A 22326-nucleotide genomic window follows, 5' to 3' on the forward strand; every position below is an offset into this window, starting at 1 on the left:
CACATGAGTCTGATGCCTGTGCAGTGGTTCTCAGACAAGAGCAGTTTTGTCCCAAAGAAGACATTTGGAACTGTCTGGAGGCATTTTTTGGTTGTCACAAGTGGGGAAGACAGAGTGCTACAAGCATCTCATGACATATACTACAATGCACAGGACAGCCTCCACCCCATCCCAACAAAATATTAACTGGACCCAAGCTTCCACAGCACAGAGGTTGAGAAACTCTTCGAAGAGAATATAACTTTGTTTGATAATACTATTTATTATGGATTAGGGCCCAGGTGTTTACTTGGAGAAGAAAATCATTTGCATCTTATTAAGTTATCTGATAGAAGTACAAATTCTGAACAGTAAAGAAAATAACCCCAAAGTTATGGTGTAATCACCAAGTAGAATATTTTGTATAACAAAACACCATAAAACTTAGTTGCTTAAAACAATAAGCTTTTATTATTATGGTTTCTGGGATCAGGAATTCATTAAGTGGCTTTAGTTCTTAGCTTTTAACAGTGTTGTTTGTTTGTTTTTGTAGTGAGAGGTCTCACATTTAACTATCCCTTTTTTCCCCTCTAGTAAGCCCTGGGTTTTTGTTTTGTCTCAACTGTTTTTAATTGTGGGTGTGTAATCCAAAATTTCAGGAAGTTCCCTTTGGGACAAAGCCAGGATAATATCCAGGCCAGGTGAAATGTCTTATCATCCTAGGTTTTGCATGTAACTTCATTTAGCAAAGGTTAATTGGGAGGGATTGGCAATTGTATTTTCTTTTTTTCCATGACAAAGTTCACTATCTTAGAATTCAGTTCAGTTCAGTTGCTCAGTTGTGTCGGACTCTTGTGACCCCATGGACTATACAGTCCCTGGAATTTTAATTTGTATATTGTATAATTACATATAACATTTTTATATTTTATATAATTTATAATATTTATTTATAGTATATATGTTACAAATAATATTATATAATATAGAATATAAATATATATATACAGTCTCTTTATATAATAGACAGGTCATGTCTTACAAATGTTTCATCTGTGTGCTCCTTCTCTACTGCTTCTCAGAACCAGACCAGATCCAGGAAGTTCCTGCTGGTATTGCTGCTTCTGTTTTAAAAGGAATCTCCCCCTACATGCTGAGAGGGATATTTGTTCCTGCCTGCTAGTTGTTCCTTTGTCTATATTTTAGCTGCTGAATCCCTCTCTACTACAGCAGCTTCTCTTCATGTTCTCCTACAAGCCTCTCTGATCAACCTCTGATGCTTTTGGTTATCTTTCCTCTATTGGGCCTAAGATTTCAGATCTCTTCTAGTTTCTCTGCAAATGGAGCTTGCTTTTTTGTTTTTATTCTAACTGTTGCTTTTCTAATGAATTCTGGTAAGAAAAGTAGTAAGGATTTCTTTGTTTTACAACTTTTAAAATTACAAATCTTCAAAAAAAGCTTTAAAAATAATACAGTGACTGTATCTGTTTATCATATCAGCATTTATTGATTGATAAACTTATGCTTTGGTCTTCCTCTCCTAAGAAGCAAAGGTAGGTAAACTTAGACCTGCCCAGCAATTAATGTTCCACTATTTTATCCTATTTGAAATGACTCAGATAGTCAATGAATTCTCTTCATTTAGTTTAAAGTTACAAAAATCTGGAGAGACTATTGTAGTTAGACATTCCCAAAACATAATATTCCTAAAGATTATTGAAAACTCTTACCTCATTTACCTCTATTTACTTAAAAGCTTTGTCATATCATTTATTTTTCTTGCTGACAAATTTTGTAACAGGAATAATAAGGTCTTATTTGATTTCTAGTAAACATATGTACAATAAAAGTATTATACCTAAATTCATAACTGTAAAACCATATCTGTATTAATCAAACCAGAAAGCTTAAGGTAACTTTAATGATTGCATATGTGCTCAGTCAACTCTTTGCAACCCCATGGACTGTAGCTCTCCAGGCTCCTCTGCCTTTGGGATTTTCCAGGCAAGAATATTGGAATGGGTTGCCATTTCATCCTTCAGGGGATCTTCCCGACCCAGGGATCAAATCCATGTCTTCTGAATTGGCAAGCAGATTCTTTACCACTGAGCCACCTGGGAAGCCCAAGATAACTTTAATACCAGATATACCAGATATTCGGAGAAGGCAATGGCACCCCACTCCAGTACTCTTGCCTGGCAAATCCCATGGACGGAGGAGCCTGGTAGGCTGCAGTCCACAGGGTTGCTAGGAGTCGGACACGACTGAGTGACTTCACTTTCACTTTTCACTTTCATGCATTGGAGAAGGAAATGGCAACCCACTCCAGTGTTCTTGCCTGGAGAATCCCAGGGACAGGGGAGCCTGGTGGGCTGCCATCTATGGGGTCACACAGGTCGGACACGACTGAAGCAACTTAGCGTATACCAGATATTAATTCAATACTGAGTATTTATGAACCTAAAATGTATTCTGGCCAATGTCTTATGTGTTTGAGTATTTATGTAAGTGCTTAATTTCCTTTAAACTAATTAAATAGAGCTCTTTTACAGATTAATTTTGGCAGTGCCACATACCTATTATACACATACAAACACACAAACACAGGGACCTCAAAGCTCCCATTCCAAATATTCAGTCATGAATCAGGTACAGCAATACAAAGCCCATCAGTTACAAAAGAGATTGTATTCAAATTGGGTTTCTGGCAGATGTGAGAAATCAAGCTAACCTTTCTAGATGGCAATACCCTTTTATAATAATATTTATGGAAAAGACACTTCTATTCATAGATTTTGGTGATTTTAGGAGCCAACTGGAACCTTTCTCTTCTTCTTGGGGATGTCCCACTCTTGGACAAGAACAGACAGGTTTTTTTCCTTTTTTCTTCCCCTGATCCTTTCCTCCATTTGACATCAGTAAAAGTCTTAAATATCACAAAATTTCTTTGGCTGTAAATGGAGAACAATACCAAACAAAATGAAAAACCCAAAGAACAAACACAAAATCCTAAATAAACCCTCAAGTTTGGTCTTGGGGTTTTACAAATACCACAGCACAGTAGACCATAAATGACATAATTAATACAAGAAAGGTACAGTACTTGGGGCACAGGGCCCCAAGATAACCCTGCCTAAACCCCTTGTGAAGATCCCAACAGGTACTATGGCCACACATTGTTACAATAAAATATTATCATCCTCCCACCCATGCATTTGTCTTATTCAAAATAAGCCTCAGAAGACTTGCTTTAGGGATAGTTGAAATTAGTTGATCATTTAAAATTCTCCATTTTTAAAGACAGGAAATTCATGACAAGCAAAATACAAAATATACACACAAATGCATCCAAAGATACAAATGAACCAGTTCATAAATAAGGTAAAAGTCCAACCACTTTTGCCTCTCTCCAAAAGGGTACCATGGAGAAGGCGATGGCACCCCACTCCAGTACTCTTGCCTGGAAAATCCCATGGACGGAGGAGCCTGGTAGGCTGCAGTCCATGGGGTTTCGAAGAGTCGGACACGGCTGAGCGACTTCACTTTCACTTTTCACTTTCATGCATTGGAGAAGGAAATGGCAACCCACTCCAGTGTTCTTGCCAGGAGAATCCCAGGGACAGGGGAGCCTGGTGGGCTGCCGTCTATGGGGTCACACAGAGTCGGACATGACTGAAGTGACTTAGCAGCAGCAGCAAAAGGGTACCTATTCAAATACAAAATAAATTGACTCTTCCAGGGAAAAAGCCCTAGAGAGGAAATAAAGGCCCAACTATTCACACCAGGATGACTTACTATACTGTATGGATCCCATTGGCTCCCAAATGTTGATTCCTTGCTCTGACTGCCAAACACTGGGGCAGCCGGTGCTGCCTCAGGGAAATTCAAAGGCAAGATCCTCAGGACGAGGGACCCCAGCACCTGCTAAGGCCTTACCTGAAAATTCCCCAACCAGGGCTGGCTAGCCATGAGCAACAAGGATTTTGACTGACTACAACAAAATTTGTAGTAACTTGTACCAAGTCCAAGTTTGTACTGCCTGCTGCATGACAGGCCAATAAATCAAAAGATAAGTTTTTGGAGCAAGGAGTGGCGGCTTTATTCAGAAAGCCAGTAGTCTGAGAAAATGGTGGACTCATGTCCCAAAGAACCATCTTGCCTGAGTTAGAATTCAGGCTTCTTTTAAACTAAAAGGAGGACAAGTAAGGTCAAACATTTCCTGGTTCCTGTCAGCCTCCTAAAGGGATGTTAATTTCTTCCTGCCTGTAGTCATTCACAGGCAGGCCTGGTCAGGTTGTTTCCTGTGAGCTAAACAAAGGTATTTTAGCTTAATACTCATTACCTGGGAGGCAAGTTTCCCAGAGATGCAGCATTATATATAATTTAAGCTTATAGGCAACATCCCTTTAGTGATTAGCTTCTAATAGAATACAAAGGTTCTTCCCTATTACATAACACTCTACCTAATATAACAATTGTTAACATCCTGCCACATTTGCTTTATCACTCTACAGAAAATGCTTTCCTTTTTACTGAACCATTTCAAAGTAGATTGCAGATATTGATACTTCATCCCTAACTACTTCAGTAGGTATCTCCTAAAAATAGGCAGTCTCCTCCTGCTGCTGCTGCTAAGTCGCTTCAGTAGTGTCTGACTCTGTGCAACCCCATAGACAGCAGCCCACCAGGCTCTCCCATCCCTGGGATTCTCCAGGCAAGAACACTGGAGCTGGTTGCCATTTCCTTCTCCAATGCATGAAAGTGAAATGTGAAAGTGAAGTCACTCAGTCGTGTCCGACTCCTAGCAACCCCAAGGACTGCAGCCTACCAGGCTACTCCATCCATGGGATTTTCCAGGCAAGAGGACTGGAGTGGGTTGCCATTTCCTTCTCTGAGACATTCTCCTACATAACCACAAAATCTCAGACTGGAGTGAATTAATAACATTCATTCCATACGTCATTTAATTCCCCAAATTTAAATATTTAAATATTTAATTGCCCTCCCCAAATGTCTGCTTTATTTATTTTTTGGTCCAGAATCCAATCAAGGTTTACAACACCTCAATTTGTTGCTGGGTTTTGGTTGAGCCATAACTGCTCCGTCCCTCTTTCTACTTTTTTTTTAAAGCCATTTTATTTTTGAAGCATTAGGGTCCACTGCTTTATAGAATGCCCCATGTGATGCTTTCCTTATGCTATTTTGTGTAAACTGCAAGTCACTTAGATTCTGAATAGATGTGAATTCCAACGTGGTTGCCATTAACCTCTTAAAAAGAGAATAAATATTTTTGTTCAAGGTCTGAGTACTCTCTAAACTTCAGCAAGCAAGCTTTGGATGAAGCACGGAGGAAGCAGTTTTCTGATGAACCTTAAATTCAAGTAGTTTCCTATCATTACCACCTTCAGTAGTTATGGAATACATTGCGGATGTCAAATAAATGGAATACTTTTTACTTAAAAAGTTGTTTTATTTTCCTTTTGTATCCCTGTAGTAAAATAAATTCTTTCAAAAGGTCAACCTCTTAAGCACCTTTATACTTTGATCTTTTTCTCTAAGCTTATTTACATTTTACCCATTTGGTTTCATAATCTCATCTATCTATTTTCAAACAGAGTGAGAATAACCAGTGTTAGAAAACAGAACAGAGCTGGCCCTATACACACACAGTGCCAGGAATAAAAAATAAAACCCTGTGAATATTTGTTTAATTCTTTGACACAAAATTTAGTTAAAAGTTGGATTTAGAGCCTCCAAACAACAGAGTCATGTAAGTATGTAGTCTGAAGACAAGTTTAGAAAAGAACCCTATTTGACTATAAAATAATATTCTTATAAGGTCTTTACAAAGTACTTTTACATGTATTATTAGACTTGATCTTTAAAACTCTGTAAGGTAGAAGGCTTTCCCCGTGGCTTAGGGGTAAAGAATCCACCTGCACTGCAGGAAACAAGGGTTTGATCCCTGGGTCAGGAAGATCCCCTGGAGGATGAAATGGCAACACACTCCAGTATTCTTGCCTGGAAAATCCCATGGACAGAGGAGCCTAGAGGCTACAGTCCATGGGGTCACAGAGTTGGACATGACTGAGCAACTGAACACACACACACAGGTAGTTGTACTTCAACACAAGTAGTTGAAGAAGGTAGTGAAATCTCTCCTTTTCAAACGTGAAAACTGAGGCTCAAAGATATGTACATAACTTGCCCAGGATCTCATGATTACAACTGGCAGAGATGGGATTTAAATCTGGCTGTGGATTGCATGCCAAAGGTGTGCTGTGGGAATCTCATTTGACTGAATTTACCTCCTCTGTCAAAAATCCAGATATTTATCTTCAGGGTGCTTAAGCTTCCTGCCATCAATAACATTTTGGCACTTCCTTCTGTAGGTGTCCTGCCTTCATTGTCAAATAACAAACTTCTTTGATTTTTGGAAAGACTTTGTTACCATGGAAATCTGGGGACATTATTACTTCAGGAAACAGTCACTCCACATAAAGTGTTCAAAATATCAATTAGGATCACTCTTGTTTAGACAGATCTGGAAAAGCATCAATCCAGTTTGTACATCTTTCAATGAAGACTCAATTGCCATATCTAATATTTCCTTTGTGTGTGTTTGCTCAAGCATGTCCCACTCTTTGTGACCCTTTGGACTGTAGCCCTCCAGGCTCCTCTGTCCGTGGGATTTTTCAGCAAGAATACTGGAGTGAGTTGCCATTTCCTCCTTCAGGGAATCTTCCTGACCCAGGGATCAAACCTGTGTCTCCTATGTCTCCTGCATTGCAGGTAGATTCTTTACCTGCTAAGCCATCAGGGAAGCCCACTGGTATCTAATAATACTCACTGGTTTTGTTTTTGTTTTTGCCACATGGCTTGAGTGGTCTCAGTTCCCAACCAGGGATTAAACCTGGGCCATGGAAGCAGTGAAAGCACTGAACCCTAACCACTAGCCATGTATATATATAAACACACATATACAAAATAATTTATATACATATATACACACAAATATGCTTGTTTTATTATTTTTTTTGGTTTGTTTTTACTCCAGTTTCATTTATATCTTTGTCACAGGAAGGCTGATCATATAAAACTTTCTGTATATTTGAAATCTCAAAAATAACACAAACTAAATGGCAAGTGAAATAACTGCTTTGAGATGAAAAATAAGTCTTAATATTCCTTAACAAGACATACACACAAGAAAGTTTTCTTGTACTTAAATTGCCATTTTCTGTTATTAATTTTGATAACATGTATTTCATTGCATTTATGAATAGGAATAGAGAGTGCATATACATAGAACCAATGCTGAGAATGGCTGTTTGCTTTCTGAGGTGCTTGCAAATGGTGAGTTCTTATATTTTCTAGCTCAATCATGACCCCTCACCTAATAACTTTATTTAATTTGCATTATTTTTGCAAACTGATCTCTGGATCTGTTTGGCCTGATTAAGTCAGTTCTAGCAAATTTGAAACAGTATTTTAGAGAGTCACTTTGCCTTAACACTGTGCAGACTCTCATCTCCAAGGGGAGAGATGAAGGGTTGCTCCGCTTTGTGCATCTAACACAGGACCTGCCCAGAGCAGGTCCTCAACAAGTGCTTCCTGAACAGAACTGTCCTCATTTACCTAATGGAAAGTGAGAAAAAAGGCATTTCTTTATTGAAGCGACTGCCCCCAAAGAAACTCAGTCTTACATGGATTGCTTCCAGATGCAGACCAGTGCGCCTCTGTGGATCCAGTTTCTGACTGGTCACTTGGTAGCAGCTCATTCTCCTCACCCCTAGGCTCAAACCCACCTCTATTTTTCAATATCTTGAACCAAGCGCTTTCTCCTAATTCATCATGTAAGAAACAGACCCGTGTCTAGTAACGCTGAGTCAAGGAAGATATTCAAAACCCTGATACTTTAAAAGTTTAAATGAAATGTTAATCAGAGGCAGTTTGTGGTGATTTGCTTTCTATGTCTCTCTCTCTCTCTTTTTTTTAACCATGGATGGCAATTTCTTAGGAAGAACATGCCAGCTCTCTTTCACAACCAAATTTTTTTTCTTTTTCAACAAACAGAAGTCTTAAAACTATTTTGAGGTTTTAAAAATTGCTGGTTGAGTTTTAAAAATATTTCAGTATGTGGTTGGAGGGATGGTTTGTTTTTCTCCTTAATTTTATTCCCTAAAACTTTTATTTATTTTTTAAATTGCTACTGACACTTAATTAATAGCAGTCTTAGGAAAGATGGCTAAACCTAGTCAGATGGGACAAGCATTTAGTGAATTTTTCCCCATGGCAATTATAAATATTAGGAGAGTTTTCATGGATGTATCTATCATGGCTACCTAGTGATGCAGAATTGGTAAGACATATGATTATAAAAGTGTGGTTTGTTGCACTTTGTACAGTAAGAACAATGTAAACAGCTTCTCCTTGCAACAGATCATTATTAGAAGAACCACTACATTCCAAGCGTAGAAGAGCTTCCTTGTCTCTCAAGAAAATGTTAAGTCCTGGTCCCATCCAAAAAGCACCCAAAAAGACCATTAAATTGACTCCTCGTTACACACCCCCCTCAGAAGTTTATAAAAACACTGAAGTAACATTCTCACAGAAAAGTAGTCTGAGTTTAGAGAATGAATATCAAGTACGTGCCCAAAAGCTTCCATTTCACCCGTATATAAATGGCTCTAGAGAAAGGAGAGGAAATCACCAACGACATAACACATCTCTCTGTGGCACCTCACTAGGAGCAGGGGAGGAGGAAATAAATAGTTCATAGGGTAAATCCTCTGGCCCATAGTTTAGTCATAGATCCCACAGCGTCACAAGCCAGTGAATGTCCAGGGATCTTTTCAGATAACTTCCTGAGCGTTGGAGTGTTCTTCAGAGTTTCTTATCTTGCTCCTTCCAAATGCCAACACAATTGCCTTCAGTGTCCTCAGCTGAAGTCAGCCATCCTGCAACATGAATCAGAGCCTGCTGTACCAAGGGATCTCTCTTGGTAAAATAAAACTATCCCCAGAAAGCAATTTATCAGATAATTTTGAGGGAACATCACAAATGACCAGTATTTTGTGCTCTCAAGATTTAGAGAGAATTAAAAGATCATGTAGTCCACCCAGCACATGGTGTAAATGTTCTTAAATTAGACTGTAGTGGTGGTTGTGCAACTCTGTGAATATACGAAAACCCACTGAATTATATACTTTAGATGGGGAAATGTTATAATATCTCAATAAAGCTGCTTTAAAAGTTATTGTTATAAGAGGGAAACAATGGCTCAGCAGGAACTTACAATAAACTTCGTATGACTGACTACCACGTGCAGTATCCTTACTGTCTTCAATGAGGAAGGAATTTTGGTTAAAGGTCATTGACATTTTTCTCATCATAGATAACTATGGAGACTGTGCTGAGATCTGAGGACAAGTGGAATGTGGAGGTCCAATCATAAGAATAAAGAGCATCGGCTTGATCCAGTAGGATCTCTGCCTAACCTAATACTCTGTTTATGATTCAGTAGGGAGGCAATGGCTGCCTTCCATGACATTGCTTTAAAGGTTACGAATATGACACCAATTTCCTCAAATCTTTTTCTTAATACACTATAGACTATTGACTAACAAATTTATCTAAGTCCATCTTGAAACAATTTATATTTTCAGCTTATTGTAACATATTCCATATGCGTCCCAATTTGCTTTGGATGATTTGAGCATCATTTTTGTGTGGAGGCAAAGACTCTTATAGAATCCTGAAGCCCCCCACCTCTGATATTCACCGCCCTCTGCCCCATGATGCTGTCAAAAGCCTTTTTTTTTTTTTTTTTTTAAGTAGGGGCAAGAGTTTCCAATTCTCCTCCATCTGCAAACTTTTTTGCTTCCACTGCCTTCTCTGAGTGTGCGCCCTGATTCTAGTTGGAAAACTAAGCTGGTGGGTATAGTGAACTGATATATTGGATACACACAAGGGTCCCTGGACATCACATCAGTACACAGACAGGAAAGTCTTTACTGAGTTTTAGAACCCATTCAGTTCAGGTGTGTGTGTGTGTAGTTTTTTTTTTTTTTTTTTTTTTAAGATTTGTTTTTTTTTGATGCAGACCATTTTCAAAGCCTATGTTGAATTTGTTATAGTACTGTTTCCATTATGTTTGTTTTTTGGCCAAGAGGCATGTGGGATCTTACCTCCCTGACCAGGGATCAAACCCACATTCCCTGCATTGGAAGGTGAAATTCTAACCACTGGACCACCAGGAAGTCCCTTGGTTCAGTTTTATACATGATGAAACTGAGGTCCAAGGAGAAGAGACCATTTGTCCAGAGTCACATAATTAGCCAATAGCAAGACTAAAAGTGATATGTCTTTAAAAAAACAAAAGTGATATATCTTAATTCCCAACCACTCTGCTTTCAAAACTACCAGGGTGCCTTGTGGAATCACTATAACGCTCATCTCAGTCCCTTTCTGCTTCCCTCTTCTGATTTTATTTGTGGTTTGACCAGCACTGACCTCACCATCCTGTTTGGTCTCATCCATGTCTGCTTCATCCTGGTCAGGTTCGAACGTGGTGCCTCGGTCAACAACATCCACACCAGCCTGCACCCTGGGCTTCTCATTTTCCCACTTGGCAAAGCCTTTGTCCTTTGCTGCTTTGTCGTGGAACTTGGACTTCATTTTCGGGAAGGTGTGGGACCCTGAGTCCCCCCAGCCAGCCTCTGACCACACAGGCTCGGTCTGGGTGGCCTGGCTGGTGGTGGCCCGCTGCAGCCGCACAGAGATCTTGCCAGAGGAGCCTGTGACCAGTGTGATGGCTCTGCTGTCCAGGTCTCGGTGTCCAGCAGTGACACCAGGGAACTCAAACACCTCATCCTGCACTGGAAGGGGAAAGCTTACTGTGATTATCGTGATTATTTGACATCTGACTGCTTAATAGCAAACGGTCAAAGTGGTTGCAGACAACAGGAGTCCGAAGGGCAAGGTCCTAGAGGAACAGATCAGAGGCGGAGTGAAACTGGCCTCAGTTATTGAGACCTGAAAGCAGAGACAGCGTGCAGGGTTCAAGGGTTTTTAGCCACTGCTGCTCATCCTGAAGAAGACCTTTGTGTTTATAATAATGGCTCTGACCAGTTTTAGATCTAAAACCCAACCAAGGTGCAGGATTGGAAGGTGAGCAGAGAGAAATCACAATAGGAAAGAAAGTAGAGGACATTACCTGGGGGCAACGAGGGACTTCCAGGCAGTGACCCATGACTGCTGCCCAAGGAGGGTGCCCGGGCAAACCTCCTACAGGCCAGAACCAGGAGGTCTTTGCACTGTTTATGACAGTTGGCTCCACAATCTGAAACAACCCAAAGCATCACAGGTGATTAGTGTGAACCTCATGTGTTGGGTGCAGACCAGGTTTCCAGGGTGGTCTTTGGGCTGTCAGGACTCCCCTCCCCCACCCTTGTTTCTGTGTTTAATCTCATATCCACAGGGTGTGTCTTGGGGCAGTAAAAGGGCCAGCAGGACTCTCTTCCCTTCCTGGGGTTCCCAAAGTTCTCTCTTTTATTTGTTCTGTTGTTTCTTCTACACAGTTCATTAAAGTACCAGGGAGCAACAAGCAGGGGCAGCCTGAGGGGAGGAGTTGCCTTTGTCCTCAAACTAGTTGTAAATTACATGGGACTGGGGTTCTTCTCCATACCAAGATCTGTCCCCATAAATGCACTCCCTGAGCCAGAAAGTGGGTGAGAAGCCTCAGCGTCTACTCTCTCCCAGGACCTACTGCTGCCTCTCATTATTAATAGCAAGGCATCCCTCCATTCAGGATTTGTCTGCATTTTCTATTCTTCTTCATGTCCCCAAACCTTTTCCAGAGCAAGTGATTTCATCCTTCACTTCCTTTCTTGGCACAGAAACAGAAAACAAGGTGAGCTTATGCTCAATAAACATGTTTCACTGGCTGTGGCTTGGAAATGGCATGCAGCGACCCTGTGATTGTCCCTGAGATGCTTTAGTTAAGAAAGTAGATGTTAATTGCTCCTTGGGGTAGAAAATTTTGGCCACTTTGGAAGATAACAGCACAATTATTTCCTAGGATGAGAGTTCTACATTCCTCTTAGAATCACAGGACAGACGATCATTTTAAAGGGTATATTTCTCTCTCACCACCAAAAAGGAGCTTTCTCATTATTTTCAAAACCATTTCCCTCTAAATCAGTGGTCCCCAAACTTTTCGGCACCAGGGACCAATTTCTTCATGGAAGACAGTGTTTCCACAGACCAGGGGTAGGAAAGGTGGTTTGAGGGTGATTCAAGCACATTACATATACCATGCATTTTATTTGTAACCTAATGCTGCCACTGATCTGATAGCAGGTACTGGTCTGCAGCCTGGAGACTGGGGACTCCAGTCCTAAGTGGTCCAGTTTCAAATGGTTTTGTAATGACATCATGGAAAGATCAAATTGTAATGACATTTGGTCTGTTTTAATTAGACTTTTCACTCTACATATCTTTAAGAGAAAATACTATATGAACAGAGATCTTAGGGTTTAATTGGTTTTCATCTTCATAAAATTGTATGTGTGTTTGTCTGTCTGTCTGTCTAGGACATAAGGGGGAGAAACCAGTATCTTTGCTGCTTGAAATCAAGGAACAATTCAAGTTAGACTAAGACAACTGATTCAGAAAACTAAAGGGATTTTTTTTTTCCCCCTGAGCACTAAAGGGTGACTCCCATAGAGGTTTAAGGAAGCTCCCTACTCTTTGTAAGATGAAAGCCAAATACTGAAAGACAATTAGAGAAAAAAAGGCATCACAGGGAACATTATTAATCTGAAGGCATTCTGTGATTACAACATTTTCCTCTGTGGTTTTATTATATTTTTCAAGAGCATTATCAGATTCTTAAAAGAACCAGTATGAACACTCTGCATAATACATATTACATAATATGTAATAATCTTTTATCTACAAGTAGCAACAAAAGTATCTATAATTTGCATTTACTAAATATATATTTATGCAATTGCTATAAATTTCAATTAAATGGGGGGAGTATATGAACAAATTGATTGAAAAGGGCAAAAGTGTCTCCTCTTCTCTCATTGTCATCTGTGATTTAGTAGAGACAGGACTAGCTATGTGAGAGCCGAAAGAGATGTATATGTATTACAGAAATAAGCATGGGTTCTTTTTTTTTCCCTTGAAGGACAAAGTTCTTATATACAGTATTTCCACTGGGCTTGCTCTCCTCAGAATTCCCACCTTGAATGTGTGCTAATGATAAGCAGGACATCTTAGAGATAGGGGTTAGATGTGTGTGGCTTGATAAGTGTAGTTTGCTTGGGATAAAATTCCAGCCTGGGCTCTTGGAAATGAACTGTCAGGGAGGCCTTTCCTGGGCACATTAACTCTTCAGTTGCCAGTAGCCCCAAAGCCTCTGGTCCTCCAAGATGCCGAAAGCTTTAAAGTTTCCATCAGACAATTACGACTTCTGCCCCAAAAGTCACATTTAAAAATTTTAACAAAATAACGTTTACATACCTTTGCATTTGTATCCTTGCTTGATTATGCCCCAGAGCTGTAACAAAAAGACAAAGGAATGTCAGGGAATCTGACAAGGCCACAGAGAAGGAAGTCCTGGGAAGCGTGATGACTGGTGGAGCACAAACAGGATGTAGCTGCTCCTGACACCCTTCCTGTCTGACTGGAGGACCCTCTCCCAGCCCACTCCAGCTGGAGCAATAACAGGAGTTTGGCTTCCGTTTTCTTTCTGGGAGCCAAACGGGAGCTGGGATGGGAAGCTGATACTGGTGAATTTATTGGACTCTGTTGTAATGCGCTCTCAGCAAAATTCACAGAAAGATTTTGTCCCTCTGCCTTTGGAAGCCCTAGATCCCTCTGCTTTCCTTTCCTTTTTTTTTTTTTTTTTTTTTTTGTTAAATTAGGGTATAGTTAGTTTACAACTCATAGTTATGCTTGTTTCTGCTGTACAGCAAAGTGAATCAGCTATATAATATATATACATATATCCCCTCCCTCTTGAGCCTTCCTCCTATCCCCACTCCTCATGCCATCCAACTAGGTCACCACAAAGCACCACAAAGCACCGAACTGAGGTCCCTGCGCTGTTCAGTAGGTCCCCACTAGCTGTATGTCACACATGGCCGTGCACACACATCTATTCCCAACCTTCCAATTCACACTGCTTTGGCGCCCCCTACAGGAAATTAAGGGTTTCCCGGGTAACTCAGCTGGTAAAAAAATCCACCTACAATTCGGGAGACCCCGGTTTGATTCCTGGGTGGGGAAGCTCCCCTGACAAAGGGATAGGCTACCCACTTCAGCATTCTTGGGATTCCCTGGTGGCTCAGGCGGTAAAGAATCCACCTGCAATGGGGAGGCCTGGGTTCTATCCTTGGGATGGGAAGATCCCCCAGGGGAGAGCATGACAGCCCACTCCAGTATTGTTGCCCGGAGAATCCCCATAGACAGAGGAGCCTGGTGGGCTACAGTCCACAGGGTTACAAAGAGTGGGATGCGACTGAACGACTAGGCACAGCAAAGCACACAGCACAGGAAATTAAGCAACCCAAGCAAACCATCCTACTAAAGCATTTGAATTTTGCTTGGTTATTTTCTGAGAAGCATTTCTGCCTTGATGAAACACAAAAGAGGAAAAGCTCTTGCACCTGTTCATGTCATTATTCTCTCCATGTGCCCAGTGTTTGGTCTGTGCCAGGGCTGTGCCAACCCAGGTAGAAGTAGGATGTAGGAAGTGACAAGGGAGTCTGCCCAGGCAGCTGAGGATTATCATCGTGGTGACAGTGTCCTCACAAGCCTCTGCCTCGCTGTAACCTCCGTGAAGAAGGGCACTTCCCACATTCTTTCTCAGGCCTCCTGCAGCACTTGCATATGGGAACCAGGGACTTCAGGAGCAGGGAACATGGATGAATTAAACGGGCTTAGCCCTAAAGTTGGAGAAACTCCATTCATAACCTCTTCATGGTTAGGCTGAGTGACTGATATCTACCTAATAAAATCATTTTGATAGAAACAGAGATGGTAGGGGCTATTGACACTGACGGGGGTGTTGTGCACAATGTGTTATAGGAGAACAATGCCCTGAGTGTGAGCATCATGGTCCTAGGAGAACAGTAAGTGGCTGCTGATTCAAGGCGGTAGGAAGGTTGTTCCTTAGTCTCTTTCTGACAAGGAAATCCCACCAGTGGACAGTGATTCCTTTGGGCCTTAAAAGTAATTTGTTCCTTCAGAAAACGTTACAAATGTCTCTTGGGACAGGGTAACATTTTGCCCCGGAGACAGGAAGGATTATTAAGACAACTAACTGGAAGCAAGGCCTCAGGTGTCTCAGATGACTGGAAGAGGGATGGGGAGGTGTCACTGCAGAAAAGGAAGTGGGTAGGTAAGCCAATCACATCTGTCAGAGCTGTAAGGATCTTTATGATAATCAAGTTTTCTTCCCTTTTATAAAAGGTGAGTGTCATGATGCAGGAAGTCAAATAATTTGCAAGGTCCCACATCTGGGAAACTTTGTGGGTATGAGAAAATGTTTCCTCACAGAGCCCTTGGTCTTTGTAATAAAAATAACAGTGATAGCATTGAGTGAACTCTTGCTATGTAAAAGGCAGTTTCACAAAGTAAGTGAGTAATGAGTAAGCTATGGGTAGCAATTCATTTAATGCTCACAATATCCCTGTGCTTAGTCGCTTGTCATGTCTGACTCTGCCACCCCATGGACTGTAGCCTGGCAGGCTCCTCTGTCCATTGGGATCTGCCAGGCAAGAACACTGGAGTGGGTTGCCATGCCCTCCTCCAGATCCTTATGAGATAGGTAATGATAATTTTCTCATTTTTATAGATGAGGAGACTGAGCTATAGAGAGGTGAAGTCACTTGACAAGATCTCATAGCTAATCAGTAGGGAAAGAAGAAGGTGAAGAATGTGTCACTTGAGGAAAGACAGGATGCCATGGATCCTGGCTGTTTTGCACTGATCTAGGACAAGAGAGGATAAGGTTTAAGAAGCATTTGATTATCTGGCTATGATCAAATAGCCAGCTATGTTATTAGCACAGCTGCACAAACTGCCAAACTGCTGAAAAGGATAAAGTCAAGCATGAGACCCATGAGGAGGGTAAGTCAGAGCATTGCTTGCTAATGCTTTTTTTTTTTTTTTTTTTGCTAATGCTTACTTAAGAACCAGGAGACAACACGAGGCAGAAAGAGGCTCTGGGTCAGCATACAAGCCAAGGACAGGAGAGGATACTTCCCATAGCCCTTTGACTGTGAGATCTCAGGCTCTTGCAGGAGTGATTGTTTGTGGTGGAAGGAGCACTGGACTGAGCATCAGGAGACCTGAATGTGAGTCATGATTCTGCTGCTCATGATCCATGTGACTTTAGGGAAGTCACTTAACTTCTCCGGAGTTCAAAGTAAGGGAATTAGCAAAACTCTTTCAGCTTTGGGATTCTAATTCTAAAATCAGTGTATTTCAAGCAGTGTCTGTTTGCCTTCCTTACCCTCAAAATGGAATTTATTTCAAAAGTATGTGGTACAGGCACTAAAAAATATTTCCTTCTATTTCTCCATAATTCCCTTCAATGCCCATCTAGAACATGATATTTTATAAATCCCTTTGAAAACCAATGAGGTTTTTTGTTGTTGTTGCTTAATATGCCTGTGTAAAGGTCAACTCATATTGTAGCAATGAAATTCAGTGTATTTTGGAAAGTAAAAATGGCTATTAAAACTGTAAATGATTTCATTTCAATTAAACTCCAAAAGTATTAAGGCACACTAAAAAACAAAAGAGAAGGATTTATTTTGAGCTCTGTGGCATGCAACGTCTGATATTTAATCATCACAACAACACGACAGGTAAGTCTTAACCCTCTCTTACAAAGAGGAAAGTAGAGACTCTGAGATGATCAATAACTTGGTCAAGGACATAGAGTTAAGGGCAGAATTGAGATTCAGAGTTCTGGACGCCAAGTCCAGAGCATTCTACCTGATCACAGCTGCTTCTAAAAACTAGTGCAGCAAATGCACTGTGATGAGTTAAGGAGGGGAGTGTGGAAGCTCTGAGAATCCTACCTTGTTGCTTCTATAGAACCTGTGCCTCCATGGAAGGGAGAGACGCCCAGAAGCACTGGGGAGCAGAGATAAGACCTCGAGATTTGATAAGCACCTACCAACTCTCATAGCATGCCAGGGTCAGAAGCCTCAACTTGACTTTTGGCTGAGCCGGGCCCTGGCCAAAGAAATTCCCTGGGCCTCCCTCTGCAGTAGAGAGTTGCACACAGCTCCATCCCACTCGAGCATTTTTCAGGTCTAGACACAGGCAAAAGTCCCTCTCAGAAGAGAGAAACATGAAAAAGGAGACGTATTTGTTTGATGATCAAGTGATCAGGTGACACAATCCCAGTGCTGTAGCCGGTAGGAGAACCTCTCTTTCCCTGGGGTGGGCGGAGACAGCTGTTAGGCTGCCCTTGCCCCTTGACCGCAGCAGCTGCTATGATCACATGGGGCATCTTTGATGTAACCACTGCCTCTAATTTATCCATTCTCAGAGGGATGCTTGAATAGAAACTCCTGCCTTCGGCTCCTCAAAGCCAGTTATTCCAGAATGAAAGGGAGGGACTCCCCTGGTGGTCCAGTGGTAAAGACTGCCTTGCAATGCAGGGGATGAGGTTTCAATCCCTGATCAAGGAGCTAAGATCCCACAAGACTCAGGGCAACTAAGCCTGCTCACTGCAACCACTGAGCCCACGCGGTACCACTAGAGAGAAGCCCACGTGTGGCGTGAAGTACTTGCCTGCTTCAGCTAAGATCTGACACAGACAAAAAGCAAATAAATATTAAACTATTTTTTAAAAAGAATGAAAGGGAAAAATATAATTTAACAGGAGCTTATATGATATCAGCTATCCACAGCGGGACACGAAGCTAACAAAACTGAGTTGGCGCCTGAACAAATGCCACTCACCTGGCTGCTGGGCTACCCTCGTGTAGGTACCACATTTTCCATCTTTTATTACTAGGATATCAACTAGAAGATGTTCAGAGCTCAAGGGTCTTTGATGAATACCAAGGCCAAACCTGATCTTAATTGCCAAAGAATCATCAAATGTGCGAAATGATGTATACAACCTTCCTTTATTGCAGTGGTGTAGGTAAACCAGAATACCTGCATTTGAGTCCCAGATCTAGTCATTATTGGCTGTGAAATCTGGGGAGATTTGGGCTATCCACCCTGGACCTCCCTCCCTTCACACACAAGTGGGGAGAGTGAAATGCCCACCTCGTGGGCTAGTTATGAGGATCAATTACACTAATGTCTCTAAATAGTTTATTCCTGTCAAATGCCAAGTAAATATTATTTATTATTATAACCACCTTATCTTTGAAAAGATTTCTTTCCTTTCTGAGCTATGAATTATTGAGCCATGTCATGATAGATTTCTAGTGATTGACACCATATAAAACAAGAACTGGGAGGAGCTGGCTTAAGAAATACCCCCACTTAGTTGTACCCACTTAGTGATGAATGCCAGGACTCACTGGGCAGAAACTTTCCCTGGCAGGTATGAACAGTCAAACTGCTCTCTCAAGTTAATAGGCCTCACCAACCTTCCCTGTCTTTGCCAGCCCTGAATTCCTAGAAAGAGTGTAGCTAAACCTGCTGCTGCTGCTGCTAAGTCACGTCAGTCATGTCCGACTCTGTGTGACCCCATAGACGGCTGCGGATCTTGCTTTTAATCGAATGTTTCATTTCAGGGAGCCATCGTGGTTTACATGATCTAAGACAGACCATGGACTCTGATAGTGGACCATTTTCCCACATTCTCAGAATACTGCACAAATCACTACATACAAGTGAAAACACTGAAAAACAGACTTACAAATCCTGCACAGTGTTCACAGAAGGTTGGCTTGAGATAGGTCATCTCCTGAAAATTATGGACAAATCCTGGTCCCATTTTACAGTGTAGCTGGGACTTAGCTCTCAGGAAGTAAGCCATCATCTCATCCTTACTGATTAGGCCATCCCTGCGAAGAGAACCAAGAACAGAGGGCTCTTTAAACATGCCGCTCAGTAGTTGCCACACTTAAATCACTCGCCTCCCAAACCTTTGTACCAAAGCAGGTGGGAATATTCACTATCCTGTTCACATGTTCACATCCAAAAGGAGAGGACCTCAAAGGACAGCTTTCAGTCCCAAAGGCTTTCTTAGTAAGCAGAGCATGTGTGTGTGTATGTATCGTGGGGAGGAGGGTGACTTGTGCACTGTAGCACAGAAAGTCTTCTTCATTACCAACAAGCTTCCAGAAGGACATCTCCTTCCTAGCCTTTGCCTCATAAGAGGGTTTGCAAGAATCAGGTTGCTGTAGAAAGGAATAAAACCATGATAATTGGACCCACCATTCTCAGATTTTTCCACCTGATGTTGTCCAGATCACTACCATTGGTAACCTTTTCATTCATGTCTTATTGGCACACAGACCACGAGAGTGATTCTCCCAGATCTTCTTCACATAGAACCTCTGGTTCCACCTATCACTGCACACCCTGACTCCTTGTTTACCGGAAGACCCCATCAAATTCATTGACATAGGCGAACTTCATGTTGCCTTTTGGCTACATCAGCGTGTGTTGAAGATCACACCCTTCTGTGCTGATTCAGAATTCCTTTATCTCTCATCTGTCCTTTCTTGGGGTCATTTTCCCACCTCCACCTCCCCGCCAACCCCGCTCTCCGACTCTCCAGGACACCACTCCTTCTAAGTGCTGCTCCATCTTGCCAGCCACTCATTCTTCTGTTTACAAATACACTCAGGACGTCTCCTCCTTAAAAAGGGCTTTCCTTACTCCTGCCTCCAGTCCAACACTTGTCTTTTCTCTCTTACTCCTGAAGTTGTCCTCTTACTCCTGAAGTTTTTCGGAGGAGTATTCAGTAGACATTTTTTCCACTTCCTTCAGTTACTCTTTTCCTCCACATAATCAGGTTTCTAATTCACCATTCTACTGAAGCTGTCACAGTAACATCCTCAGTGGCCTTTTCTCATTCCTTGAACTTGCTGACCTCCTGGCAGCACGTGACATGGGGACAGGATTCCCCCTTTTTAACATCCCTTCTCCATGCTCCCCGGTGATTCCATGTAGCCATGGCTCCCTTCTGCCTCTTCTGCTCCTCCTTCTCTAGCTCTTCTGAAGGATCCATGTCTTTCAGCTTCTGCACGTGGGGAGAGGAGTCCCTGAAGCCACATTCCCAGGCCCCATGCTCATGTTCCTCTAAGTTTTCCTATCAGAGGGACTTCCCTGATGGTCCAGTGGTTAAGACTCTTGCTGCCTCTGCAGAGGGTGTGGATTCGATCCCTGGTCTGAGAACTAGATCCCACATGCTGTGCAGTGGGGCCAAAAGATAAAAAAATTTTTTTAATTAAAATAATAAACTTTCCCATCAGAATGTGCTCACACTCCTGGGACTCCAGCTCACACCACCGCACTGAAGACCTGACAATCTATGTCTCCTGCCCTGACTGTTCTCTTGAATCCTGGTGCCATATCTTCAACAACCTGATAAAATCTTCTCCTGGATGGTCCACTTTCCTCTCAAAATCAACATATCTAAGCATGTCTGGCAAGAAATCATGTAGGGACACTTTAAACCTTCATTTTTAGGGAAGATTATTATATTTTTAGGAAAAACTATATGTATTTACTGGGACAGACTCAGTTCCATCTAAAGAATGGCAGAGCAAGAAAATGAAGACTGGAAAGTGATTTTAAGTTCATATTCTACATACATGTTACTGACAGAAACAAACAGAGAAGAAGTAGGTAGTTAGCAGATAATTTAAAGTTGATTTAATAAGAGAAGTTTATGTTTCTAATAATTTATTTTAAAAGTATATAAGTATTTTTAAAGTATTTCTCTGATCTAGTTATACAGTGAAGATAGATTAAGGTTTTAAGATGTTGATGATAAATTGCCAAGGCTTTCCTTATGCTGAATTATTTACAGGTTTAACTTTTTAAAAATTTCTCACTACAACACAAATATTAGAGGATTTTAATATGATATAATTTGGATACTTGACCAATATAAAATCCAGTATTTCATTACAGATGATTTTTAAACTAGGAATTAATCTCACATAATTAAAAATGAAGTGATAAAACTATTAATGTCAGAGTTTCTTGCCAATTAAAAAAAATTTAATGATCCGGGTTTTAGCCTCTAAATTTACTTAATCTCTCACAAATTGTTTGAAGCTAAAGAGAAACATTTTTTTTCCTTTGTTTCTCAAGACAGCATTTGAGCTAGCAAAGAAATAAACAAAGCATGGATACTTTCTGGCTATCCATACCTGTCATCTGCAGCTGAACACCATACGTAATCTAAAAAGAAAAATCTTACTTACTTGATGATTTTTAAGATTACTCCCTGGTCCAGTGATAAGGAAGACTCTACTATACTAGACCTAACTATCAGTCAGTTCAGTTCAGTTGCTCAGTTGTGTCCGACTCTTTGCAACCCCATGAATCGCAGCACGCCAGGCCTCCCTGTCCATCGCCAACTCCCAGAGTTCACCCAAACTCATGTGCATCGAGTCGGTGATGCCATCCAGCCAATCTCATCCTCTGTCGTCCCCTTCTCCTGTCCCCAATCCCTCCCAGCATCAGAATCTTTTCCAATGAGTCAACTCTTTGCATGAGGTGGCCAAAGTACTGGAGTTTCAGCTTTAGCATCATTCCTTCCAATGAATACTCAGGACTGATCTCCTTTAGGATGGACTGGTTGGACCTCCTTGCAGTCCAAGGGACTCTCAAGAGTCTTCTCCAACACCACAGTTCAAAAGCATCAATTCTTCGGCTCTCAGCCTTCTTCACAGTCCAACTCTCACATCCATACATGATCACAGGAAAAACCATAGCCTTGACTAGACGGACCTTTGTTGGCAAAGTAATGTCTCTGCTTTTGAATATGCTATCTAGATTGGTCATAACTTTCCTTCCAAGGAGTAAGCATCTTTTAATTTCATGGCTGCAATCACCATCTGCAGTGATTTTGGAGCCCCAAAAAATAAAGTCTGACACTGTTTCCACTGTTTCCCCATCTAGTCTCTATTCTTTTATTGATGGAGGTTTTGGGGTTGAGGATAGTTCATCTGCTAAGTAGTAGCAGTAATACATGAAATGGAGAGCTGGGCTAATTTGCAAATGAACTTCTACTTAACACTAACGATGTGATCTGCTTTGTGATTCCATCCAACCAGTCATGTTCATGGACACCAAGAAAAAATCAGCAAAAAGTTAGACACATCTCATCAA

General features: G+C 41.4%; 1 protein-coding gene across 1 annotated transcript in view; it reads right to left on the reverse strand.

The window, feature by feature from the left end:
- Positions 1-346: 346 nt before the first annotated feature.
- Positions 347-22326, reverse strand: part of RASGRP3 (RAS guanyl releasing protein 3) — a 124668-nt gene continuing 102688 nt past the window's right edge. The window contains exons 14-18 of the mRNA XM_005892997.3: positions 18893-19040; positions 13513-13549; positions 11198-11323; positions 10495-10859; positions 347-8939 (exon numbers count right to left, since the gene is read on the reverse strand). Coding sequence (XP_005893059.1) covers positions 8931-8939; positions 10495-10859; positions 11198-11323; positions 13513-13549; positions 18893-19040 — 685 coding nt within the window. The 3' untranslated portion in view covers positions 347-8930. The remainder of the gene's footprint in view (positions 8940-10494; positions 10860-11197; positions 11324-13512; positions 13550-18892; positions 19041-22326) is intronic.

This window comes from Bos mutus, chromosome 11, assembly GCF_027580195.1.
Source record: "Bos mutus isolate GX-2022 chromosome 11, NWIPB_WYAK_1.1, whole genome shotgun sequence".
NCBI classification, from domain to species: domain Eukaryota; kingdom Metazoa; phylum Chordata; class Mammalia; order Artiodactyla; family Bovidae; genus Bos; species Bos mutus.